Raw genomic sequence first — 25,694 nt, 5'->3', positions numbered from 1 at the left:
CAAGGCTGGCTAGCTCGATTGAAAAATCCAAATTAAAGCGGTTGGATCCAGTGCATGTATCTATACGTCATAAAGCCTATAGATACATATATACGTGATAACGGTCTTGAAGACACGGGCTAAATTAAATAGCCAATATTAAAGATCTCTGTCGACGGAGATCCAGGCAAATACGGGGTATGCAATAAAGGAGTGATAGGATATATGCAGAGTTCGCGCACGGTATAGACTGAAGCATCAACTTGAATCGTGAAAGAAGCAAACATACCAAGCCGTAAGGAGTAATAATTACAATCCCTTGGACTTTGGGATATAAGGATTAGAAGAATCATATCTTGAGTAATCCTGCAAAGCTGGACTCATGCGGTAGGAGCACCGGTTTCAGCCCGACGAATTCGCTTGTGTTGGCCACGCCGGGACTCTGTGGGGTAGTCGCATTTTAGACGACGGCGAGCACATTGGCTGAAATTCAAACAAATAAGCGACAGCGCTACATTTAACCCAAGGTCCACTCACTTGCATGTCCGATCAGGACTGTCAGCAGGTGGCCGACCACACGCAATCTTCCGCTCTCGGCAAAAGAGACAGGCAAGAGCCTGCTTTTTATCTCCTCGAACTCTGGTGGTAGGCTTTATAGAAAGAGCTGTAGACTTGTTGCCAGGTTGATGGCCGGTAGCATTCTTTATGGTGGTCACCAATGAACTGCTAGTCCCGCTCTCGAGTGCAGGTCGGCATGAGGATGGTCGGTCACAATGGATCTGATGCTGGGTAGCTGCTGGAGGCAGCACGGTGTGGTGTGGTTGTTCAATCTTAGGAGCATGTAAAGCAGGCGAGCGAGTTTCCTCGGACAGGCGAGGGCTCTTGGCGGGACGGGGAAGGTCGTGTAGGAACTGTGTTCCTGGGCTGCTGCTAGGCGATCGCTTGAACTGACGATAGTTGACGGGTGGTCCTGCAGCCTCGGGAGAAAAATCCTATTGCTTATCAGAGGTCTGTCATGGGTCTGGAACGGGATTTGCTCACTTCTCCAAGTACGTAATCATTGTTCATTTCTTCCCGCTTTCGCTTGACCCCAGGAGACTGGGGAGTATATGAACGATAGTGTTCATTTGTACCCACTGTATATGCTTCGTGTGGTGGAGAAGGTACATATGAGTTGGTTGCAAACTCGGTAAGAGAGAATGCCGATGCGAGGAAATTATCGCTTTGCCGAGCTAATGCTGCCCTATATTCCTCAGAGGCTGAGTCCGCCCCGCACGCTGGGTCATACAGGGCCTGGTTCCATGGTGTTGGCTGATACAACCCCTCGTGATATGTGAAGGGGGTCGAGCTATGTAGAAAAGCATGGTTCTCTACCTCTGGATACTGCTGTAATGTAGCCGTTGGCCATGTTCGGATACAGTGGAGGGATTGGTGTCGTGCTTACCAAGTGGGGCACGCCATCGCATTGTACCCTCCGGAAATTGGGTTGCAGATAGCTTGATGGCAGGACCTGGTCCTGATAATACTCGGGGTCGTCCGTTGTCAATGACCCATCCCGTACCGCGTTGGCAGGGTAAATGTGATAACTGCCGGTCGGATCGAAGACCGGGCGATGGACATCACGTTGATGACCACTGACGTTGCGCGGGTCGAAAGGGTCCGGGCGGGTGGAAAACATTGCGTCTCCTAGAAGGGGATGCCCTGTGTTATATCTCACTACAAGGTCTTGAACCTCCTCCTCGCCGTCATCACGGGGGGGCATGATCAGCGCCATGGTGTGCATATGATCGAATGCCATTATGTCGAAATGGGACCAAATGAAGCTGAAATGGATGGCTAATGAGGGAGCAAACACAGGCAAGCAGGAGGGGACGTTAGAGGCCTGTTCGGCTCAGATCTGCCTGCGCTACAGACAGAAAATAGTGGTCAAAGAGAGAAGAGGCAGACGAAGAAGCTGTGGGTATAAGGCTTGAGAAAGACGAACCAGCCGCAAGGCCCATTTTGTACATCATCAACTTAATTGAATTATACCCCAAGCACGCGTAAAGATGGACCTACAACGCACCACTTCTAACCCTGAATTAAAAGATTTTCACGCATAATTCACGATAATTTACAAGACAGAGAGCATTCCTCAGGCTGTATAATCCAGGAATTCTGTGCGACGGCGTGATTTCCTCTGTGTAGCTAGTCAGACACGCTCTCCGTGGCTCATAGCCACGCGGTGGCCTGCGGAGGCCATGTGGGGAACCAATGGTTGGAACTGGTATATATTGACTTTGACGATCGAGATCTATTATAAAGATAACGTCAAACCCGGATGTTTCCAGAGTTCGTTGCTTGCATTGAAGCCTAAGGAAATCGGGAGACTAGCACTGACTCGCTGATCGTTGCCCGCTTCAATATTAATATTCTGCAAATTGTGTGTGGATTGTATTATCCATACTGTCAACCGATGGTTCTTGGCCGTTTAAAGAACCGCGCAAGGCGCGCAAGGTCGTGGGCTGAACCCACAGAAATATACGCATAAGGGCAATGAGACATAGTGGATGTCTACTGACTTGAAGGAATGGAAGCCTCTCCTCGTGATCGCAAGAACTTTGATGTTTCTGCGGTGCAATAATGCATGGGATTCATACAGGACCTTTCCATGCTTACCCGCTTTGGAGTGACTAGATCAGCGCGATGTACCGGGGCTTGCGTCGTCCTCGAGCTTTCTTGGAAACACAGGCTGTACAAGTCAGTATCACACCGCAGGACTTGAATGAAACTCCTTTATGTTCGAACAGCTTTACACGCTGACGACTTTTCACTGCAATACCGGCTCGAGTGCTTGTTGTGCATGGCGAGTATTTGTGACCGTACCTTAAAGTGGAGTCCTCATGTCTTCGTCACAGCATACACATATCAGTTGAGTCGCTTCCCAAAAATGTGAGGGCCTTATCATTCTTCGGTGTTTGTCTAGGTTGCGTGCAATGTCTATCGTGCTCTGCTAGCGAGGATTCCGGGTGCATCTCATGTACCATATCCGACACGTTTGATGCTAGATGCGAGGTGAGAAAGTTGATCGCGAGAAGCTTTGGCATCCTGGAGGGTCGGAAATGCTTGTTCGCACATTGAACACGCAAGATCCATGCACAGACTCTAGGTAGCGAATGGCGCTTTGTTCACAATACGTCAAATCATCTAGAGCAGTGAGGATGTCGCATGTGGGGGCGAGGCTCCGTTTCTAAAGACTCACTGCTTTTCATTCCTCCAAGAGACCTGTTGTAAACGTCGAGGTAAATTTCATTTTCTGAGCTCATGTATCAAAGTAGGAAGCACAGTGGAACAACCATCAGTGGGTTACACCTTCAAACATTGGTGCTGCCTTCTATGATCACATCACGTTCCCCACACTTTGGGGAGTAGCATGGAGAAGCCAGCTTCGATTTGGTCACATCGCGAAGGCAAGTTAGCACAGTCAGGACCTCGTGCATCCATGACGGCGAGGCATGGGGCGGACGCTGCTCGTTGTATAAGCCACCAGTGCCAGCCGCCAAGTTATTCGCACTGATATGCATAGTAGTTTATAAGATAGGGCGCCATGAATTTTTTAGACAAGCATTAGCGTGCTTTGAAGATGCGCGGACGATGCCTCCTAGCATGTAAGCGAGAAAAGAAAATGGAATTACGGACTCGGGAACAGGTGATCACGGTTGATTGGAACAAGGTGTTCATGTTAAGTTTTGAGATGAGGTCAAAAATGAGGTCACTGGTAGTATTGACTGTGATACTGACGCCGTCGATTGTTTATCTTCGTGACTTGGATTGATGGAAGACCATGCCGATCAACGTTGTTCCTGGCACACATTCGGCGCAAAGCAGTCAAAGTTTCAGTGAGGTCAGGGTTCAAGAGGACCCCTGAATGCCCCTATGGAAGTCCAGGGTTGGGACCCGGGGTTTGAGGGCGCGTCAGCGCCCGACCTCCGGGGTAGGACCCAGGGTTTGGTCCAAGTTTTGGGCCAGATGTCGAGGGTAAAACCCGGGGCGGGCAGGCCTCGTAGGCCGATGTCAGGGGTAGAACCCGGGGCTGGGGTCGGTATAATCCATACGAGGACCCTAAAGTTTCCATATTCAGGGAAGGATCGGACAAATACTCAAGATCTTTTCCTTGTTATCAGGGTAGATTTAAGGGTTTGAGATGAAGTCTTCCTAATCTGAGTAGAATTGAACCATTTATCAACATTTAGGGTTATATCCCACGATCCAGTGCCTTAAATGATACCTAACCCGCGCAACTATTATAGGTTTTCAATATATTTTCTCAGCACCAGGCAGAAGATGGTTTAGAAAATAGCAGTAAAACAGATTTCTCAGATTGTCTATAGCCATACAATCATTGACCTATAGCGACAATAGGCATAGCAATTGCCCGCGAAGTTGGGTAAAAGCAGGGGGTGCCAGTGAACTCGAGGTAGCTAGTCATATACAGTAACAGGGCAACATCGAGTAAGCCACCGTGGTGCAACGGTATAATTGTTCCGTCGTTTAATTATTTTCGCGAGGTCTCGGGTTCGAACCCATATTTTGTCAGATTTTGAAAACATTAAATTAGTAGTATATGTCGTGTCAGTAAAGTAATACTCGTCTCTGCTTGCGCTCCTAGGGCGAAAAATGCGATTTTGGCCTTCACAGATCCCAAATTTGGGCTTCTGATGTCCAGGGTAGAACCCGGGGTTTGGACCGGCCTTAGGCCTATGTCTAGGGTAGGATACCCGGGGTCTGGGGGGCACCCAGACGAAGAAAAACCCGGGGCTGGGTTGGGCTGGGGTCGTGGGTCAACCTCGGACTTCAATAGGGGCATTCGGGGGTCCTGGTTCAAGCTCAAGCTCAAGCTTTCAAGCGCCCAAGATTGGTTCAAAGCACAGCCACTTCATCGCGGTGGCAGTTACAGGGTTACTTGCACACGGTGACGCGCCTTGGCACGACCCTCTACGTAACTCGAAATAACGTCGCGCGTCCTACACTTCCCCGTTCTCCAGTCGACGAGCTCAACATGCTGCCAGTTTGGATACAAACTGTGTCTTCCATTGCCATGGCGGTGGTCCCGCCTTTGGTGTATGCAGATCAAGCTATTTCGATCATTCGCAGAGAGTGCGTTCGTTACAGTTTGTCTCAGCGTGGTGTGCTTATTACATGGCAACACTTGCTTTAATACAGGGATTCCACTGGCTTCTCAAGAGACGTCTGTGCTATTCTGTATGAGCGCCTACCCTACCATTGCGTTCAAGGATAGACACATTCAATGACATTCTCTCAGGCTACTGGCGAACATCACGAGATGTTTCTTCTGGCTAGGGGAGCCTTTTGAGCTGCCACTGCTCTTTCAGTCTATATTCATGATCTTGTCTCAAGTATGTGGTGTTAACCATGACTTCATTGCCAGATTGCTTGATGCCGATTTCCTAGCTTGCGCTTCTCTACATATGCATACGATACCGTCCCAAAGTTAGTCCTGAAAACCTCGGGACCTCGTCAAGGCCGCTGTCATTTTGGCAGTGGCCATCGTATGTGCAGTATCTAGAATTCCTCGCTGGCTTCCTGTAAGTTTTGGTCGTTATTCACTTTGGTGCGTGACGGTTGAAGTCGGGATCACTTCTAGGCTGTGCCAGACTATTCTATTCTTGATCTTGAGTCGCTCCAAAATCTTTGTTTCCATACTTGGTTTTGTTGCACTTGGGCTCGAAAGTACGCTCCCTATACCACAATTGATTAGGTATGAAAGCACGACTTTTGAAGATGCTCTGTATCTCAATGTTATCCCTATATTCAGCAACTTCAAACAACGCTCCTTGTATGGTTTTCGGGCGTCAACTTTGTTGGGCTGGGCAGGTGGTGATGCTTTCAAGTAAGTTGAAGAACACTACGAACATCAAGCGTATGGGTTAATTAACATTATGGTTAGGACTGCGTATTTTTTCTTGCTCCATTCGCCCATTCAATTCAAAGTATGCTCCATCTTTCAGCTGAGCGTTGACTGCGGTGAGATACCAAACTTTCCACTCATATATTATGCTCAATTTCGCGAGCAGCTATCGTTGCTCAACGCCTCTATTATGGTAATGTACCGCCTGCTCCCGTTTTGGTGGAGGAGGATGACCTTGAGCAAGCGCTGGCACTCAATGAGGAGCCATAAACCACATGCCCGTTTGTTGTAATGCCTTCGCTGCTTAGTAGATGAACGATGTAATGCCACGAATTACACAAAATATTGTATCTTCGACGTGGACGTTTTGTCAGTCAATGTCAGTAGTTCCTGTGTTTCAAAATTTCAACCAAGATTTCAACTTTCAGATTGAGATCGAAAAGTACTGCGCTACGTAGTATCAAGACAAATATACGTAAACTCATCGCTTGCCCGCGCGACCCAACAGGTGTCCGCTGTCGTCAACCCGTTACCCATCCCCTCCCTCCCACTTCACGTCGCTCACCGGCCTTGGCGACTATCATCATGGCTGACGCGTCGAAGCCCATCCAGTTCTGCGAGCACTTGCAGCTCTCAAGCTTGGGCATACAACCTGCGTCCATCTCCTTTCAGGTACGCGTGCTTCCTCACTCATTCACGTCATGCTCTCAATCCCGGATCGAACCTCCTCGGTGTAATGATCGAAACGGATGTGGGATTAGGTGCGTTGATCATGTCGGAGTGAATTTCTATGTCTCATTTCTCATACAAATCGTAGACATTGACGTTAGAGTCCGACCACTTTATTTGCGTACGAGAGAAGGTTAATGAACAAAATCAAGTCGTTATAATTGACCTCGCGGACGCCAACAATGTTCTACGAAGACCGATCACCGCCGACTCCGCAATAATGCATCCTTCCAAGAAAATCCTGGCGTTGAAGGGTAAGCTTAGACGTGTACCTATGAAGTCGGATTCAGCTGACGCTCCATTACAGCTGGCCGGACGCTTCAAATTTTCAACATCGAGACCAAGCAGAAGGTGAAGTCCCATTCCAGCAACGAAGACATCGTGTTTTGGAAATGGGTGTCCGAGACGACGATCGGTATGGTCACCGATACGGCTGTGTACCATTGGTCAATAGCAGACCAAACCACCGCTCCCACCAAGATCTTCGACCGCCATCCTACTTTGTCTGGCGCTCAAATCATCAACTATCGCGTCTCGCCTGACGAGAAATGGTTGGTATTAATTGGCATCGCTGGCAACACCACAAATCCTTCCGCCTTCAAAGTCAAGGGTGCCATGCAGCTGTATAGTAGGGAACGAGGCGTCAGTCAGCCGATCGAAGGCCACGCCGCGTCCTTTGCCGAGATCAAATTAGACGGTCACCAAAATGTGACGAAGTTGTTCGCATTCTCCGTCCGGACGGCCACTGGGGCCAAGGTCAGTTAACCCTCTTTGCGTTCTTGTTTCCCGCCTGCTTACCCTTGGTTCGCAGCTGCATATAGTTGAGATTGATCACCAAGCACCGGACCCACCGTTTACCAAGAAGGCCATCGATGTGTATTTCCCCCCGGAAGCGACGAATGACTTTCCTGTCGCCATGCAAGTGTCAAAGCGCCATGGCATTGTTTATCTGGTGACAAAGTACGGCTTCATTCATCTGTACGATCTGGAGTCGGGAGCATGCGTCTACATGAACCGAATTTCGGGCGAGACCATCTTCGTTACTGCGGAACACGAAGCAAGCAACGGTATCATCGGCGTCAACAAGAAGGGTCAAGTACTCTCCGTCAGCGTTGACGAACAGACTATCATTCCTTACATCCTAACAACTCTTAACAACACCGAGTTGGCCTTCAAGCTCGCTAGCCGTGGAAACCTACCTGGAGCCGACGACTTGTATGTCAAGCAGTACCAGCAACTCTTCTCCAGCGGCCAGTACAGTGAAGCCGCCAAGATTGCAGCCAATTCCCCCAGAGTATGTTTGTAATTCAGTCTCGAAATACGTGCTCATTTTGTTGTGTTTCAGGGCATTCTTCGCACGAATCAGGTAATTGAGTCGCTTAAACAAGCCCCTGCTCAAACAGGGGGGCTCTCCCCGATCCTGCAGTACTTCGGTGTTCTGCTCGAGAAGGGTGAACTCAATCACCTTGAGTCGCTTGAACTGGCTCGCCCGGTTTTGCAGCAAGGTCGCAAGCAGTTGCTGGAGAAATGGTTGAAAGAGAACAAGGTACATCTTGTCGGGAATTTGTTCGCTGATCAGCTTTCTAATGTGTCACACAGCTTACCTGCAGTGAGGAGCTCGGTGACATCGTCCGGACGCATGACATGACTCTAGCACTGAGCGTTTACCTGAGGGCCAACGTGCCCAATAAGGTTATTGCCTGCTTTGCAGAGACCGGTCAGATCGACAAGATCGTTTTGTACTCGAAAAAGGTCGGATACAATCCGGATTACGTTGGTCTCCTGCAACACGTCATGCGCACGAGCCCTGAAAAGGGTGCTGAGCTCGCTGGCCAGCTCGTTAACGACGAGAATGGCCCCTTGGTCGACATTGAACGGGTGGGTCTGATCTCAGTCTCCATTAATCATGGCTTCTTAACCATATATGCACAGGTTGTAGATATCTTCATGTCGCAGAACATGATCCAACCTGCTACGTCGTTCTTGCTGGACGCTCTCAAGGAGAATAAACCCGAGCAAGGCCATCTCCAAACCCGCTTGCTGGAGATGAACTTAGTTCATGCTCCTCAGGTCGCCGATGCTATTCTCGGCAACGAGATGTTCTCGCACTACGACAGGCCTCGCATCGCAAACCTTTGCGAGAAGGCTGGTCTTCTCCAAAGAGTCAGTGTAGTCAGCCCAATTCACGTTGAATACCGCTTAACGAATAACTGTTCTAGGCTTTGGAACATTATGAGGACCTCGCGGATATCAAGCGTGCCGTCGTACACACGAACGCTCTTCAGCCTGAGGTAACGATTTACTTGCGAGGTTGTTCACTAGTCTTAAGTGTCTATGATATAGTGGCTCGTAAACTATTTCAGCCGCTTGACGACTGAGCAGTCTATGGCTTGCATGCAAGAGATGCTTCGCGTCAACATCCGTCAGAATCTCCAGGCTGTCATCCAGATTGCAACCAAGTATTCTGATATTCTTGGCCCTGTGAAGTTGATCGAGATGTTTGAGTCTTTTAAGACTTTCGAAGGTGAGTGTGGTGTTTCTAGAGCTTGTACTTGCTCTAATACAGCATAGGGTTGTACTACTACCTTGGTTCCATCGTCAACCTCAGCGAGGACCCTGAGGTACATTTCAAGTACATTCAAGCCGCCACCCGCACTGGTCAAATCCGCGAAGTCGAGCGTATATGCCGCGAGAGTAACTTCTACAACCCTGAGAAGGTCAAGAACTTCCTCAAGGAGGTTAAGCTTCAGGATCAACTTCCTCTCATCATTGTTTGCGACCGGTTCGATTTTGTGCACGATCTCGTTCTCTACTTATACCAAAACGGCCTCACCAAGTTCATTGAGGTCTACGTTCAGCGGGTCAACTCTGTCCGTACGCCCCAGGTCATTGGTGGCTTGCTGGACGTGGACTGTGATGAAACTACAATCAAGGGTCTGCTCGCATCTGTCACTGGCAACTTCCCAATAGACGAGCTCGTGCATGAGGTTGAGCAGCGCAATCGTCTGAAGCTGATCCTCCCTTGGCTCGAAGTCCGTGTTCAGTCAGGCAGCCAGGATCCCGCTGTGTACAATGCGATGGCCAAAATCTATATTGACAGCAACAACAACCCTGAAGCCTTCCTTAAGGAGAATAACGTACGTCTTAACTTACATACCAGGCCTTTCGAATTTCTCACTATCCCCTGTAGCTGTACGAGCCTCTTGTGGTCGGCAAGTTCTGCGAAAAGCGGGATCCTTACCTTGCATACATCGCATATGCTAAGGGCTTTTGCGATGATGAGCTCATTGCGATTACCAACGAGAATTCCATGTTCAAGCAGCAGGCTCGCTACCTCGTCAAGCGCCGTCAGCCTGAGCTTTGGGCTCAAGTCCTCGTCGGCGACAACATGCACCGCCGGGCTCTCATTGATCAGGTTTATCAAGTGCAAACATTGAATTTTCCATACTCATTAGTCGTATCCAGGTCGTCGCAACCGCTTTGCCGGAGTGCACTGATCCCGACGACGTCTCGATTACTGTCAAAGCTTTCCTGACTGCTGACCTGCCTATCGAGTTGATCGAGATGCTTGAGAAGATCATCATCGAGCCCTCTCCCTTCAGCGACAACCGCAATCTACAGAATCTGTTGTTGCTCACAGCTATTCGTGCAGACAAGGGCAAAGTCGTTGGCTACATCAATAAACTCCAGAACTACGACTCTGGAGAGATTGCGAAGATTGCTACCGACCATGGTCTTTACGAAGAGGCCTTCACAATCTACAAGAAATACGAGCAACATGATATGGCTATTAACGTCCTCGTGGAGCACATTGCCTCTATCGACCGTGGTCTTGAGTATGCAAAGAAGATAAACAAGCCTGAGGTCTGGAGCCGCCTCGGCAAGGCTCAGCTGGACGGTCTGCGCGTCAAGGATGCCATCGGTGAGTTTAGCTATGACTTCTACCTTTCCTTCAGCTTCTCATGCAGACGTTCGCAGACTCTTACATCAAGGCCGAGGATCCGTCTAACTATGCCGAAGTCATCGAAATCTCGAACCACGCTGGCAAACACGATGATCTCGTTCGCTTCCTTCAGATGGCTCGCAAGCATGTCAGGGAACCCAAGGTCGACACGGAGCTGGCATACGCCTACGCGAAGACCGATCGTCTACATGACATGGAGGACTTCCTTGCCATGACCAACGTCGCTGACATCCTTGAGGTTGGGGAAAAGTGTTTCGAAGACGAGCTCTACCAAGCCGCGAAGCTTCTGTTCACGAGCATTTCCAACTGGGCACGTCTTGCAACGACTTTGATCTACCTCGGAGAAAATCAGGCTGCTGTCGAGAGTGCCCGCAAGGCTGGCAACACTCAGTGGGTGCTCCTCTGTCCGTTGCTCATGCATAAAATAACGTCACTTTAGAGTCTGGAAACAGGTACACGCTGCCTGTATCGAGAAGACAGAGTTCCGACTTGTATGTAGACTGTAATGGAGCTGTTCTTTCTTGCTAACTCTTGGATTTAGGCTCAAATCTGTGGTCTGAACATCGTCGTCCACGCAGAAGAGTTGCCAGGCATCGTCGCATCGTATGAACGCCGTGGCCATTTCGACGAGGTTCTTGCTCTGCTGGAGGCTGCCCTGAGTCTCGAGCGTGCTCATGTACGTTTGTGCTCCGGATCCATGATCTACTCATCCTAAGGTTTTATGTAGATGGGTATTTTCACGGAACTCGCTGTCCTCTACAGCAAATACCGTCCCGAGAAACGTAAGCTTTTTCTGTAGTCTCATCGCGCATTGCATCATTAACATGTGATTAGTCATGGAACACCTTAAACTCTTTGTTGCCCGCATCAACATCCCTAAGGTCATCAAGGCCACCGAAAGAGCCCACCTATGGCCAGAGCTGGTCTTCCTGTACATCAAGTATGATGAATTTGTAAGTCCCTCCGAATGGCAACGGCCCGGAGCTGCTCGCTGACCGAACTTTTATAGGACAATGCCGCTCTGGCGATGATTGAGCGGTCTGCTGATGCATGGGAGCACAACCAGTTCAAGGACACGATCGTCCGTTCTGCGAACATCGAAATGTACGCACTCCCTTGGATCGTTCAAACCTACTCCTCACAAATTCCCGCACAGCTATTACAAGGCTTTGTCGTTCTACCTTCAGGAGCAGCCGACGTTGCTGACAGACTTGCTCTCCGTGATGATTCCTCGTATTGACCACACTCGGGTTGTCCGCATGTTCCGCCAAATTGATCACATTCCCCTCATTCGGGCCTACCTCATCGCTGTCCAGGAGGTAAGCGGGCTTGAGCCAAAGGTGTTATACAGAGCTAATACATCGCGATGACACAGCTCAATATTGAGGCCGTCAATGACGCATACAATGACTTACTGATCGAAGAGGAAGACTACAAGACTCTCCGCGACTCAATCGACAGCTTCGACAACTTTGACAACATTGGCTTGGCCCAACGTCTCGAGCGACATGGCCTTTTGGAGTTCAGGCGGCTCGCTGCTCATCTATACAAGAAGAACTCTCGCTGGGAAGAGTCAATATCAATGTCGAAGCAGGACAAGCTCTATAAGGATGCTATGGTCACTGCCTCGGCCTCGGGATCGACCGAAGTTGCGGAGGATTTGTTGTCATACTTCGTCGACATTGGCAATAAGGAGTGCTTCGCTGCGATGCTGTTTATCTGCTTCGATCTCCTTCGCCCCGATATTGTAGAAGAGCTCTCCTGGCAACATGGTTTGAACGACTTCTACATGCCGTTCCGTATCCAGGTTCAGCGTTCCTTGGTGGAAAAGGTGAATCTTTGATTCAAGATATTTTGGGGATGTCAACTAAACACGAATCACAGATGGCTGCACTTGAGAAGGAAGTTCGCGAACGTTCCAAGAAAGAGGCACAAAAGGAAGAGCAGGAGGCTGAGGCACCTATAATCAATCCCGCCAATCGCCTCATGATTACGCAAGGCTCAATGAACGGGTCCGTCTTTCTCGGCTGCCTCTGTACTTTGCAGGCTGATCAGATTTTGCAGTTATCCCACCCAGGGCCCTGCGATGACCAACGGAACAGGAATGGGTATGATGCCTGTGAGCCCGTTTCCATCTTTGTTTGATAATAGCCCTTCTAATCATCCTTTACCTTAGATGATGACTGGCTTCGGTGGTTTCTAGTTACCATGTCTATCGCGAGTGATATTATTGTACCACGCATGCTTGCTTTTACTATATTAATGGATTTCTATGCTTTCTCAAAAAATTGGTGTGAGGTTGTCTGCATCCAATGCAAGTCTTGTGGATCAGTACGTGGGTATCTCTGATTACGATAAAACTATAAATGATAGTGAATGGATGAGTTGCCGCGTAATAGATACAGATGAGAGAAGTCCATGACATCAGAGAACCCCCAAGGATAAAGATCAAACCACAATGCAACCGTCTCCTGAGCCCTTGGCTCGAGTGCTTAGTGATACCCGCGCCGCCTCGTAAAAGACCTCGGTGACCCCACGATTGTGCTTTGAACTACATTCTACCAATGATATATCGGGGGTTGGAACGAGACAGCGCCCATAGAATCAAGGACTCACCAAGATAGCGCGAGGCCCGTATTCGTCGGGCGACCGCGAGACCTTCCTCGTACTGGACCGCGTGCATCCCATATCGTGAAAGCCGTTCTCGGACGTTCCGATCATCTCGCAGATCGCATTTGAGAGCTGAAGTGAAAGGTGGGGGTGAGTGACACCGAGGAGGTGATAGAGTGATCGTAGACCGACCGACAAGGACGAGCTTTGTGATTAAGTTTGAGATGTAGGTGTGAGTGACACAGGTGTAGAAGCAACGGGCGGATATTACCTTGACGCCTGGGCAGAACTCCAGTATCTCGTCTATCCACTACGGTGTTCGGTGAGAAACTGAGCATATGTGGTGAGATGAGAGTGCGCACCTTGGTCTCGACATTCTCAAGGGAGACGGGATTGTCGATCTGGTGGAATCCATGAGCTCAGTCGTGGGATGCGACGGGGCAGAGGGTCTCACTCACCGAGAAACATATCATGACAACATGCGTCTCTGCGTAGCTGAGCGAGCGTAATCTGTCAAACTCCTCCTGGCCTGGGTGTCCCTTGAGACATCAGAACGTCGCGGCTAACTTGATGTGTGGCAGAGCAACACGTGGAGGCAGGGACGAGGCGTACCTGCGGTATCCCACAGACTGAGTTCGACTAGCTGCTCGTCGACATATAGGTCGTGCACGTAGTTCTCGAACACGGTCGGCTCGCTGATTGGGAGACATTATCTTGAGACCCGGGGTGAACGGGCGATGCATGTGTGCTGACTCACTATACTTGTGTGAAGAAACCTCTGGTGAAGACGTTGAGGAGAGATGTCTTTCCTAAGGGTGCATAAACTGGCTCAGAAGACACGAACGTGGATGATCGAGGGAAAGGGGTGCATACCACAGGCGCCATCACCGCAGACCACAACCTTACGTTGAAGCTAGAGCGCGTCATTAACTTGGCAATAACGCGACGATTGGGTCAGAATAACGTACTGCTCGGCGGCCATAGCCAGAACTCGAAGATGAACCGCAGACGGGCATGTTCAGAGGGAGGGGAGTTAGGAGGGAGGAGAGGAAAGTGCGGGTGTATATTGGCTGAGCAATGTCGAGACAGCTGTCTGTCGGGAATCGGTCAATTACAAGGGTGTTGCCCCGCGCGGCACTTTCAACTAGCCGTTGCTCCCTCGTGCACCGTTTACTTGTTTACATCTGTTTTATATTGTCTCGTTATCGAGACGTCATCTGAATACCGCCGACCGAGGACATGGTCAACGAGCCCAGTGATCCACCTGTCAGCAGTAACCATAGCAAACAGAAATTTCATTGCAAGACAAACATTAATGTGATAACATTCACAGACTACAGTAGAGTAAGATACGATAACAATGCGGCGGTGTAAAGCTTGCCATATGCATAATGTTACACTGGGAAAGAAAGAGGATATCCAGCAAGAAATCATGTAATAATATCAAAAGACAAGAAAGCAATGCGACACCTGAAATACTTATAGTAATTAGCCAGAACATATCAAGCGAGCATGCGGTCAAGGGTCCAAAGCGTGCTTTCAGATCTACCGAGGAACGAGTTTACCATCTAATGTTGGTGGCCGCCGCCCATCTGGGTCACTAGGTCTTGCCATGTTGACTGGAACATGTTCGCCTCGGGCGAGTCCCGCAGCCGTTGAACACCGTTCTGAGAGCCATTTATCGCTGTGCTTTGAACAGGCGAGTATCCGTTGATCCCACCCGTGCTGTAGTCGTACACGGGGAAGTAGTTGGGATACGTCCCTGCAACGAGTTCCATCGACTGCATCTGGTCTTGCGAGTTCTGGTGATAGCCATTCGACATGTCGTATTGGCTCGGATGTTCTTGCACAGGTGACATGGTATAAGAGGCGTCGGCATACGATGAGGCGGCGCTCATCGTAGCATTAGGTGCGGGCGTTGGGTTGAATGTCCGAAGGTAATCAACAACGTATGGATGCACCGGTTGGTTCTGGCCAGACCCAAGTGGAAGTGGAACGACTGGATTCATTGATGTTGGGGAACGATCCATGAGAGCAGCCGGTGAAGGCGACAATGAAGTCTCCTTCTTCGTGACAAGCCGTGTCTTGCCTCCCAACGTCGAAAGCTCGTCATTATCATCCACAGGCGAGCTGATGTCGGAGCCTCCCGTCAGCTGACGGCTCGGTGACAAATTACCCTTCCGGAATTCTGATAGACTAATGTGCGCCTTCTCCCTTAATCGGCTCATCACATCCTGTGGACCCCGTGAAATGCACCCATGAGTATGTTTGGTCACGCCGTTAGAATACTTTATCACGCACCAGCACCTTTTCGGCACGGAAACCACGAGCCGCGTGCGAGAACAACTCACAAGCCGAGTTTAGCTGAACATATGCCGATGGTGCTAGACTCATCGACGGGCATCTTGTTACAACCGAACCCAAGACGATCTATAAGCGGTGTCGGTGGTTAACTTGAATGCCGAGGCGAAGTCGCCTGGTCACTTACTGCACAAGAGAACATGTGTGTCCAAAGGAACCATATGCGCTCACTGGGTTCTTTCAATTGGCCATGTAGGTTGCCCATGAGAGCTACCAGGGATCCCGCGCTACGGTAGGCAGCGATGACAGAAGCGCCATAGGGGCTGCCCAATGGGTCCTTGGGGTGATCACTGATGGCGCGAGCGAAGAAGCTGCGGTGGAGATATAGGAGGTCTAACGATAGCGCGGGGGATGAGAAAAGTCCAGTTATGCGCAGATGTGGCCAATACTTACTCGTCTCACGGATCGCTAGGACAACATGACGTTGCAGTGTTAGAGCGAGGCTCTCTGGGAATGCGCCCTGGTGAGGGTCTGATCCAAAGCCGGCGACTTGAAGGATAGGCGGCACAGGGAACGCGCGCAACTTGCGGTCGAGCTGGTGCACGGTATTATACGTCGGTGTTTTCGCGTTGAAGGACTGGTCGTGTACGACGCTCATGCATTCCGATGTAAACCTGTGCTTCCATGAGTGGACTAAAGTGACGCCGTTGTCAGTACGGATAAAAACAACCCGCCATCAGAACGTTCCAACACTTACAAGTATACTCGTCTGCGCAGTCAGCCGGGTATGGGAGCTTGCAATCGACGTATGCGAGATAAAATGATGGTGGCCGCCCGAATGTGTGGCACTATAATAAGTTAGCATACCTCTTCTCGGAGTACCGCCGGCAGGGTGCTGCTCAGCGACGGTGGCATGCTGCGATATCTCACCTGCCAGGAATCATATGTGTACAGCTCCCAGAAGAGTTCTCTTCGTCTGTGTGCCTCCTTTTCATCCACGCCCCAGCGGCCAGGGTCGCGATCTGCAAGTTACCATATTAGAAAATGGCTTGCATCCATTTATAGTCCCTTTACTCACGCAGTCCAATCTATGGCAAGATGGGTGATGAGTGCTTGAGCGAGGGGAGCGCAAGGGGAGCGCAATAACTACTTACGCTCTGTGCAATCTTGACCGCGACACCCATCAAAGCCCATCGGGTGCCAGAGTTCGTCCCGTTTCTGTCGGAGAAGAAGTGATAGAACGTCATCAAAAACTGTGTGCAGCTGTCAGAACACATGGTCTATAGAAAGGGCATGAACCCCACGGACTAATGCTTGCACCGCGCTGATAGTAGGATCATCAAACAGGGAGCTTTGGAAAAGCGCCGCGCGAGCGAGTTGATGATACTTCTCGGCTTCGATGTTATAGGCTGGTTGCGAAGTGTCCATCAAACATCCGATGGAAAGGATCATAAACAAGACAGAGAGGCGATGTGCAGTGAGCGGATCGTCAGAGCCATAGCTCAGGTCAGCGTTGTAAAAAGTGGGGTACACTTCTTCGTAAAGCTGTTCTTGACCTATTGGATTGTACCTGAAGACATTTGAGCTGCATGTTGCGACCAAGATCAGATTCAGGACTCACATCCAGGCGGCCATCCGGTAGTATGTTGTTATGAGTTCATTTGCCTTGTCCGGTTGAGGCAAATACCAATAGAGGCTTCGGAGTCGGGCATTCTCAATTTCCGCCGATGCGCCCGTCGGAAGGATGGGGAACGCCCCGCTTCGGAAAAGTACGTCCTTGGGCAAGATATTCTGCAGAATAGAGAAGCGATCATTCTCCGCTTCCTGGTCGTCACTGTTCTCGTTCTGGCTTCTATGTCAATTCCATTCCCAGCAATCAATGTCATGATAGACCGACCTGTAGGAAATACTGTGCCACATCAATTATATGCGAGTGGGATGTCAAAATGAAAGGCATACCCATGAGTTTGCAATGGAACCGTAATACTTGGCACCACCAGAAGCACTAATCGACAAGGAGCCAAAAGCGTCAACCACGTCGGGGCTTTGTTCTTCCTCCTTTATTTCAGTTTTAGTTGCATTTCGGGCAATAGCAGGCTCGCGTTGAAGCGGTGCTTTAATTTGGAGGAGGTCCTCGCTGAGGAGGGGATGACGATCATGGGAAACTAGGGAATGAGAATATCGGAGAGCGTCCTCAAGCTCACGCGTTCTCATGCAAAGTTCGGAGATCTTTTCGTGAAGTTCTTGTGTTGAAGCCAACACGAACCTTGGAGTGCGATCAAAAAGGTGTTCAGTCAAAAACGTCGTGCCAATTCACCTATTGCCCTGCCCAGTAGTCAGAGACCCTGATAGTTTGGAGTTATGGTCAGCAAATGCTACAGATGCCCGTGTCGGACTACTTGAAGATGATTGCACATACCGTCCGGACAAATAGGGCCACATCCTCGTTTGATGCAAGAGCCACAAGGGATGTTTCGGTCGCATCTAAGCTTGAGTCTAGCAGTTCGGGAGGTTGATCTGTCAGCACATTCAGGAGCGGAGGAGGACAAGTGGCGGATACCGTCTGCATTCGGCACAAGAGAGGCGTGTTGCGCCTTTTCTACGTTTCTTGCTGAGATCTGCAAAGGAGGGCGAGTCGGGATGGCGGGGGAGGGTCGGGGAGGACATGGCTTGGGGGGAGAGCAGCCTGATGGCAGGAAGGAAGAAGGCCGAGGGGCATAATTATCGAAGTGGGTTAAGTAACAGATAAGTTGGAATTGGCCGTCTCGCACCATTCACACGGGATTCGATTAACAGCAAAACAGCAACGGAACCAATTTCAATACTACAATTAGGTAATACGCCATGACATGTTGGCATGCCGTCAATCGATCGCCGGGCTAACGTTTTTAGCCAATCCCCACATTCTCGATCCTCCCCATTTGCTTCCGTCCCCCGTGCCGGTCCGCTCACCTCGTCCCTTGAAATCTCCAATATTAATGTGGCGTGCCCTCGGCCGGCACGACGCCCGCCACTGCACCCCTGCAGAAACCTGGTGGTGTCTAGCTTTCTGGCCTCCTCGTTGCGTCGTCGAGCTACATCCGAGCAGTGTATTTTCATAGCTCGACTGGCTGACAAGCTGGAGTCGCATTACCATCAGCTTAGCCTCCACCAAACCTTATTTCGACCCCAATCTTAATCTGAACCTGTTCGGTCAAGTGGTGGGAGCCGACTCATCATCCTTCATCCTAACTTTGGTAGGCATCAGGCCCACCATCATGGGAGCTCGACTCAGACGCTACTTAAAATTGATGCCACAGCCTTTCCGTAGAGGTGCAACCTTGGACAAGTTTGGGTGCGCGACACGAACAGTGCCTCTGCTTTCGTTAGAAAAAGCGTTATTGCGATATCACCCTGGCTACCAGCAAGCTCGCAAAATCAAAGCATCTCGTGAATTCATTCATGGGCGGCATATGCCTTTCCTAATGCTAAGCCTGCATTTGGGGCTTCCTACTTTGCTCATGGGCGGGGCGAACAACTGCCGTGTCCGAGCCCTCCCCGCGAAACCCGACCCCAAGTTAGGCAGTCCGGCGGCTCTGACCTTGCAGAAACTTCTCGGTCAACCGTCCGCGCGTCCCTGTCTGAGCCAGTGGTGTGTCCGATTTAACCAGCGAACGACTGGCCTGTCGTGACAAAAACGGCCGTCAATGACCTAGGCAGATCTACGAATGTTCAATTGACCCGTGATAACGGGCAATTGCACAAACCCTTCTCAACTCCTGTTGACTCTGCGGTAGATAGCACTGTAAAGCTCAGCAAGAGGTACTCCGCCACACTCGCCGCGGATGACCGTGCAATAATTCCTTCAAAGGAGGACATTCACTATGCACGTAGCGTGTCCATCGACTTCCAACGCCTTGCTATAGTAAGCATGGTCCTTACAACAGGAGATAACGCAGGTTGACGGGCAAAGTCGTTTTTGTGCAAAAGGGACCAGCTATCAGGGACGTTATACGCATTGGTGTACGGTCCCGGTACGGAATTCCCTAGTTTCACAAGCACGAGGCGTGCTTCTGTGCGAACCAGAGTACGGCCTTACTTACCGCGCCGCCGGTTTCTGCCCTTTTCCAGGATCGATATACGTGGGCCTGGTTTGGGGAGTTTCCGCCATGGGATCAGCCACCCATACTATAACGCGAAGGGGGATAACGCAGTGGGTCGCCGGCGGTATGCCGTTATATTTTCGTGACCCGCTATCTTCTCTTGCTCGGTTCACTCTGGTACACTAAATCTTTGGATAGATCAGTATTCGTACACCGGATAGTAGTCTGGTATCCGGAACGTTCGAAGCCATTGGGCAATAAGGTTGACTCACAGGTGCGCGAACCCCGCAAAGCTTCCGGCGGACACAAGCATGCGATCATGCGATCATATAATAAAACATTTGTTCAAGATTCTTCAAACAGATAGGGAGCCGGAGATCTGGAGTTACCTACGAACCGCTGCGACAGTGTCTTACCGGCAGCCTTCGGGTCCTGACTCTAGCGGCGTTTGTAGCGTAAAAGCACATCACGCTCGCAGAAATGGGCCAAACAAATGCGGTCGATCACAATGCTCACATCGTATGTGTTTGTTGTGTGCCTGCGCGGGAATCATCATAACATAGACCAAGCATGTTGCTGCGCACTATTTTGACTACTTTTAGGCCTTCCAGAGTTCGCTTCATGGTTAGTCCAAATTCCACGTACCGCCTCTCCAATATGGTTGCGTCGTCAGGCGCGTCAGGGTCTGGGTATGCAGCCCCGGATTTCGTCATTCCAAGCTGTCGGAACCATACTTTCAAATCACCGACGATCCCTGTGTATTCGCATTCCGCGGAGGCACTAAATATCAGCGGCAGGATTGCTACGTCAGCACGTCCCGGTGCGGATGTCCGATCCTCACCGACGAGTACTTACAAACGGTATTCGCATGGAAACACCAAGATCTGTGCGACCAAGTCCGACATATCGGGCATGCGTAGCTTACGCAACGAGATTAACGTGCGCTCAAACATGAGGTGTACGAGCTGAAAAGATATATAGGTTATTCGAACCCCATGATTATTGAGAGGCATATGTACACATAGTGTAGTCGTAAAATTCGTTCTATCCTTTATCCGTCCCCGTTGGTCATATACGTTGTGTCCACTGATGGCAGAGGCGCACAAAAATTCCGATCCGCTTATAAGATTACATGGTATATGTTATTGCGAGCCATAGTCGATGATAGATCCGACGGAAAAGCTTCCTTCCAAGATGTGTGGGCATGAAGATCGAAGGTGATGAATGCGAAAACGATGGCGGAGTTGCTCATGCCATCTCAAGAGCGGGTGAGTGAGCGAGGGTAATGGGCTTGGAGGGCTCGGGGCTGCCGACCAGGCTGGAGGACGTGGTGCTGTTGGTCCGGACGTCGATCTTCATCCCGGCATGCTCCTCAGCAGGGCTGACGGGCTCTATCGATTCCGGGATGGAGGACGTGTCCGACATGCCATTATACATCGGCGCCTGGTGAGAAAGTGAGTTGCCGGGCCGCGAGAAGAAGTCACCAAACTTCTTGCCAAGTGCAGTCGTGGGGGAGGTGGAGACGGAGTGGCTCGTCGGCGGGCTCTTGGGCGGCGCGCCCGTTCCCCACAGTTTGTTCAGGCCCCAGCCTGCACTGGCACTGCCGTTGGCGGATGGCTTCTTCGAGTGCTGTGAATCATGGTTCATGGTCTTGGGGATGGCAATCGGCTGGACGGATAGATCAATCTGTTCGTAGGACTTCTCGCCGACTTTGTTATCTTCGATAAACGCCCGCAGCGCCTTGGCGCACATATCGGAGGCTTCCTTGGCCTCGTTAGCTTCGGCCAACTCGGCCTTGACATCCTCCAACTCGGTCTTAAGAGCGCTAAGCTCTCGGCGTAATTGCTCCAGCTCTGCCGATTCTTCCGGAGGGTAGATCGACTGGGGAGGTGAGGCTCGGTTGAAAAATCCGGACATGCGCTTGCTGCTCTTGCTTGTCGCTGGCAAGGCAGTCTGCTCGCCGAAGGTGGTCATCATGGAGTTGGGGGAGGTGAAGTTTGAGGCGTCAAAGAGAGACATATTGTCCGACACGGATGAAATTCGGCGATGAGCACGTCCGTTGGCTGTCCCTGTCAGAGGCACGAAGGACGACCGTTTATTGCCAGGCGGAGGAGAGCCAAAGCCACCGAGACCAGCGCGGGCCAGGTCCATTGAGGATGGCGCCTGAGACGCCCTGCGGCTCTCTGACTGCAGGCGCATAAGGCCCCGTCTATGATGGGAACAGTAAGTTGAATGATGAACGCCGACCGTGGAAATGTGGCCATTCTTACCTGCTTTCTTCGACTTTGGTTCTGAGCAGCGAGATGGCGTCTTCGTTGTCATTCAGTTTGGTGTTGGCGGCCTCAAGTTCATTCTTGGTCTGGTTGTACGTCTCGGTAATGAGCGTCAGGGACTCCTGGACGCTTGCTTCGTTGGCACGAGACTCGTTGAGCGAGCGCGAAAGTTCGTCGCGCTCGCGGGTCAAGTCCGCGACGCTCTGCTGAAGCTGTGTGATGATGGACGCAAGTACGTGTGGGTCGAGTGATTGGGGGCGATCTGGGGCTGAGCCCGAAGTGGGTGAGACAGGTTCGTTTTCTAGCTCACGTTCGAGCTCAAGAGCACCGTCGATGGAGTAGCGTTTCGAGTGCTGGGATGCATTGTCGTTGTCGTGGGCGGAATCGTGAGCGGACATGTTGGCGGTTCGTGGTGAAGGAAGTAAAAATTTGGGGGGATATTTGTGTTGACGTAGAGCCACGTCGGGATTGCCAACTGGCCCTCGCGACGAGACACGAATCGGCTGGCTCGGTTGCACGTCCGCGTTGCACTGCGGAGCCAATAACCGCCCTATCAGCCACCAACGCTGTTCCGCATTGCCATGCTGCTCCAGCTCATTGCAACCTCGCTCCTCACATTATTGAGTTGCCCCATAAGTCTGCAGCGCATCAAAGTGACACGACAGAAAAAACACTAGTGAAGGCAGAATCGTTCAAACAGCTCCATCCGTGTACTTTATACATGTATATTTACATCTTTGATTTCGAATATATCAGAACAACTGCAAACATCAGACAGCGGAAAGCGAATAATTAGCTCAAAGAGAACCCCAAAATCGAGAAAACAAGACAATAAACATTGAAACACTAAAACGTTTCTTCTACCTGTTCCTTCTTAGGAGGCCAGACATTAGCGGTGTTCACTGGTGGGTCAGAGCATCCACACAGATAATACCGTCTCGTTCGCTCCATGGATAGCTCCATCGGTGCAGCCACTCTCGAACACCGGCGGCCAGGCGAGCACGCGATGACCCACGAGCAGTGTCTTGCGTTCCAGTATGCTTCTCTTCACCGACGATGACGAAAGCTGGGAAATTAATGAACACTTCGAAGCCTCGCCAAAGACGCAGGTCGAACTTACCCAAACCAAGGAAATGCTCTCGTTCGAGCTGTGCATAAGCGTATAAGCACCGAAAAGGGCAAAACGAAAGATCCTTCTTACCGCGAGCAGGAACTCTTCTAGTACTTCAGTAGCTTCGTTGGAATGCAGACCGTGCAAATCAAGCACGCTTTCCATCCGCTCTTCAGAAGTCAGTTTGCCATCGCCAATATTCTTGCTCGCAATTCCAAGGCAAACACCCAAGCCCCCTCCACAAGTACGTCCGCGACTAGTGCGATCTCCCATGTCGTCCGACCAATTCAGGTCACGAGCTTTGACAGCCTGCTCTGCGAGCGCCGCACGTTCACGGACCAGCTTGCCAGCGGCCTCTGCCATCTCGCTGCCCATCTTTGCATTTAGGTCACGGCCTTCCCTGCTGAATCGCTTCGCAGCGGCACCGTCTCCTCGACGCCAGGCATCTGCGGCACGTGAAAGGCAGGCGTTTCGTGCAGCGCCGAGCTGGAGGGCACGCGACCTGTAGGTCATATACAACGAGTTGATAGCTTCTCCGGTCTTAAGTGTAGGCAGGAGAGTGGGTACACGTAGTTTCACGCGAGGCGAAGGCTTGGGAGCGACAATTGCAGATCGAGTATGCAAATTGTCTGCAGCGGGGCCCATGACTTCTCTGCGTGCAGCAAGAGTCCTGTCATTCAAAGCAGGAGGGGCAGCAGGTGCTGGGCGTTTGACAGCGGCGGCAAACCGAGTTCGGCCGGGATCTTGATGCCAGTTATCATTTCGGCCATAACCTCCTCTTCCGGCTGTACCACTGCCATTGCGTTCGAAACCCAGCGCAGGAAAATCCTCAGAGGGTGGACTCGCAGATGTTGGTATGGTGCTACCGTTACCATTGCCGACGTTCATGCGCCCCATGACGCCCGAGAGACCAGAAGGGTCCATTTCTTGAGGGAGGTGATGCAGGAACTCGCAGGCCTCATGTTTGGCACAAGTGCCTCGCAGCCAGAACCGACAGAGCGCGCGCTCAAGATCGTGGCTATGGGAATAAAGTCAGTCTTATGCACTAGTGAACCGTTCTCCTCGTTACCTGAAGCGGCAGTCTGCCCTCAGGCATTCGCCCGCTAGGTAGTAGCGACACACTCGGTTCCCACCAGGGTTGGGGCGGCCGTTGACTCCCTTTGCTCCACCGCGACCTCCTCTTGTCGCACTATCCCGAGATACCAAGGTAACGCGGTTTCCCATGGCTTGAGTTCTGGGCGCCTGGTGCTGAGGGGGAGCAGGGAGGGCCCTCTCAATCAGCCATGCCATCGCCATCTCAAAGTCATATCCGTTGGACGCGAGAGCTTCCTCAAGTTCTGAAGGTGCTAGTGTCGTGCCAAAAACCGAACTCAGCACGTCGAATGGAGTCATTCCATCCGTAAGATAGCTCTGATCCTCTCCGTTTTCTAAATCTTCAAAGCTGGGGTCATAGCCATAGGGCATCTGCTGGCCACTGGCGCGGGGATCGTCTGGTGACATCGACTCCGGCCACTCCGTGTCGAAATCGGATGCACCCATGGGACCGAAGCTGAGCGGCCCGTGAGCAGGTGCGAACGGATCAAATGGATCGTCTTCTTCGTCTTCTTCGTGGGGCCGGGCTGACGCACGAAGCGAGCTGGGCGTAAGCGAGCGTTCGGGAATGAGAGGTGCTGCGATGGCAAGATTGGAGCTCGCTCTCATGGGGCTATGCGACCACATGTCTGGAGAGGGTGTATCCATTCTATTGTAACCCGGTATTGCTGCGGGGTTGGAGGATGCTGCAGACAGGGGTCGCTGGATAGGCTTGAATTCGTTGGCTTTCGCGCTCAGGAGGCGTGGTGAAGAAATAGGAGACGAGGGGAGGCTGGACGTAAACTGAGCCTGCGCGTGAATGGCCTGGGCATGAGCAAGTGTTGGGGATTGCATCGGTGAGATGCTATGAGCTGAGACGTAGGACGTCGCATATCCCCCAACGAGGGGTGAGCCCACAGGTGTGTGAGGCCTGCGAAAGCCGATGGTGAGAGGGGAACTAGGGTTCGAGACGGGTGTCTCTGGTCTATTAGGAACGAAACGGAAAGAATGGTTAGATGCCCGAGATGAAGGACGTGACGGGCGGCGAGTCGGCGTCAAGAACAAGAAGGGAACACCAGCGCTGTCATCACGATGTCTATGCATGAGATCAAGGACGTGTTGTTCCGCCTATCACATGAATTTAACAAGTATCCAGGTGAAATGTTGCGCATGGAGACGAACCGTCTCATCGTCAGCGTTATAGGTGGCCTTGAGTAGCTGCTTAAGCTCGTCCTCCTGCTCATTGGCAAGCATGGTAGCTATCCTGGAGACAAAGGACGAGCTAATGTGACCAGTGTCCTCCTTCTCATGATCGCCGTCATAGCTATCGAAAGAGTTCTTGTGCTGGCGGGCGATCGCGGCAAGCTGGGCACGCGTGTGGGGAAACTTGGGCTGAGCAGGGGCGCCTTCAGAAGCGACGTCTGGGTCGAGGGCTGGCTGCGGGGGGAAAGTAAGCGTTGGTGGCATGGCTCCGCAGGGGCCAGTGTGTTATGGTCAATGGTGAGACAGAGGACGGAGATGCCCACGCATCGGAGAGAGACAAGAAAGTGATACAGAGCGACCACAAAAATACAGAGACGCAGACCCAAAATCGGTTTCGCTTATTCACACAACCCCGCATGTTGTACAAACGTTGCTCAATAATGCAACCTGTCACCAAGTACAT

General features: G+C 51.1%; 7 protein-coding genes across 7 annotated transcripts; 2 read left to right on the top strand and 5 right to left on the bottom strand.

Annotated features, from left to right (window-relative positions):
- Window positions 1-359: 359 nt before the first annotated feature.
- CONPUDRAFT_74671 (uncharacterized protein) lies at window positions 360-1,753 on the bottom strand (the record flags this gene model as incomplete). Its single annotated transcript, XM_007772353.1, has 5 exons — window positions 360-462; window positions 517-971; window positions 1,021-1,077; window positions 1,117-1,365; window positions 1,424-1,753. 5 exons carry the CDS (start codon window positions 1,751-1,753, stop codon window positions 360-362), a joined length of 1,194 nt encoding a protein of 397 aa, XP_007770543.1.
- Window positions 1,754-5,056: 3,303 nt separating this feature from the next.
- CONPUDRAFT_59269 (uncharacterized protein) lies at window positions 5,057-5,568 on the top strand (the record flags this gene model as incomplete). Its single annotated transcript, XM_007772249.1, has 4 exons — window positions 5,057-5,115; window positions 5,182-5,220; window positions 5,282-5,375; window positions 5,431-5,568. 4 exons carry the CDS (start codon window positions 5,057-5,059, stop codon window positions 5,566-5,568), a joined length of 330 nt encoding a protein of 109 aa, XP_007770439.1.
- Window positions 5,569-6,407: 839 nt separating this feature from the next.
- Window positions 6,408-12,835, top strand: CONPUDRAFT_83457 (clathrin heavy chain 1). Its single transcript, XM_007772674.1, has 23 exons — window positions 6,408-6,559; window positions 6,705-6,870; window positions 6,924-7,372; window positions 7,428-7,910; window positions 7,962-8,162; window positions 8,216-8,494; window positions 8,549-8,779; window positions 8,836-8,907; window positions 8,960-9,140; window positions 9,188-9,753; window positions 9,807-10,031; window positions 10,082-10,538; window positions 10,595-10,970; window positions 11,020-11,071; window positions 11,122-11,256; window positions 11,308-11,362; window positions 11,415-11,533; window positions 11,590-11,684; window positions 11,737-11,899; window positions 11,956-12,411; window positions 12,465-12,592; window positions 12,645-12,699; window positions 12,757-12,835. The coding sequence occupies exons 1-23, from the start codon at window positions 6,473-6,475 to the stop codon at window positions 12,781-12,783; spliced, it is 5,058 nt and encodes a 1,685-aa protein (XP_007770864.1). The 5' UTR covers window positions 6,408-6,472; the 3' UTR covers window positions 12,784-12,835.
- Window positions 12,836-12,863: 28 nt separating this feature from the next.
- Window positions 12,864-14,212, bottom strand: CONPUDRAFT_138335 (uncharacterized protein). The gene is made up of 9 exons (XM_007772673.1): window positions 14,159-14,212; window positions 14,064-14,103; window positions 13,948-13,999; window positions 13,803-13,885; window positions 13,649-13,719; window positions 13,553-13,591; window positions 13,383-13,500; window positions 13,197-13,322; window positions 12,864-13,138 (listed from the first exon to the last, which is right to left on the bottom strand). The coding sequence occupies exons 1-9, from the start codon at window positions 14,204-14,206 to the stop codon at window positions 13,029-13,031; spliced, it is 687 nt and encodes a 228-aa protein (XP_007770863.1). The 5' UTR covers window positions 14,207-14,212; the 3' UTR covers window positions 12,864-13,028.
- A 259-nt stretch (window positions 14,213-14,471) lies between these two features.
- CONPUDRAFT_138334 (uncharacterized protein) lies at window positions 14,472-18,178 on the bottom strand. The gene is made up of 15 exons (XM_007772672.1): window positions 18,052-18,178; window positions 17,911-17,987; window positions 17,809-17,836; window positions 17,451-17,757; window positions 17,389-17,400; window positions 17,113-17,336; window positions 16,800-17,061; window positions 16,646-16,744; window positions 16,570-16,579; window positions 16,422-16,513; window positions 16,249-16,339; window positions 15,945-16,184; window positions 15,679-15,884; window positions 15,492-15,620; window positions 14,472-15,424 (listed from the first exon to the last, which is right to left on the bottom strand). Exons 1-15 carry the CDS (start codon window positions 18,156-18,158, stop codon window positions 14,759-14,761), a joined length of 2,550 nt encoding a protein of 849 aa, XP_007770862.1. The 5' UTR covers window positions 18,159-18,178; the 3' UTR covers window positions 14,472-14,758.
- Window positions 18,179-20,584: 2,406 nt separating this feature from the next.
- Window positions 20,585-22,244, bottom strand: CONPUDRAFT_166958 (uncharacterized protein; the record flags this gene model as incomplete). Its single annotated transcript, XM_007772671.1, has 2 exons — window positions 20,585-21,782; window positions 21,844-22,244. The coding sequence occupies 2 exons, from the start codon at window positions 22,242-22,244 to the stop codon at window positions 20,822-20,824; spliced, it is 1,362 nt and encodes a 453-aa protein (XP_007770861.1). The 3' UTR covers window positions 20,585-20,821.
- Window positions 22,245-22,536: 292 nt separating this feature from the next.
- Window positions 22,537-25,553, bottom strand: CONPUDRAFT_107295 (uncharacterized protein). The gene is made up of 5 exons (XM_007772670.1): window positions 25,211-25,553; window positions 24,027-25,156; window positions 23,048-23,975; window positions 22,967-22,994; window positions 22,537-22,912 (listed from the first exon to the last, which is right to left on the bottom strand). Exons 1-5 carry the CDS (start codon window positions 25,493-25,495, stop codon window positions 22,746-22,748), a joined length of 2,538 nt encoding a protein of 845 aa, XP_007770860.1. The 5' UTR covers window positions 25,496-25,553; the 3' UTR covers window positions 22,537-22,745.
- Window positions 25,554-25,694: the final 141 nt, after the last annotated feature.

The sequence above is a fragment of the Coniophora puteana genome (genome assembly GCF_000271625.1).
Source record: "Coniophora puteana RWD-64-598 SS2 unplaced genomic scaffold CONPUscaffold_9, whole genome shotgun sequence".
Lineage (NCBI taxonomy): Eukaryota > Fungi > Basidiomycota > Agaricomycetes > Boletales > Coniophoraceae > Coniophora > Coniophora puteana.
This window is presented reverse-complemented; position numbering and strand designations above follow the sequence as displayed.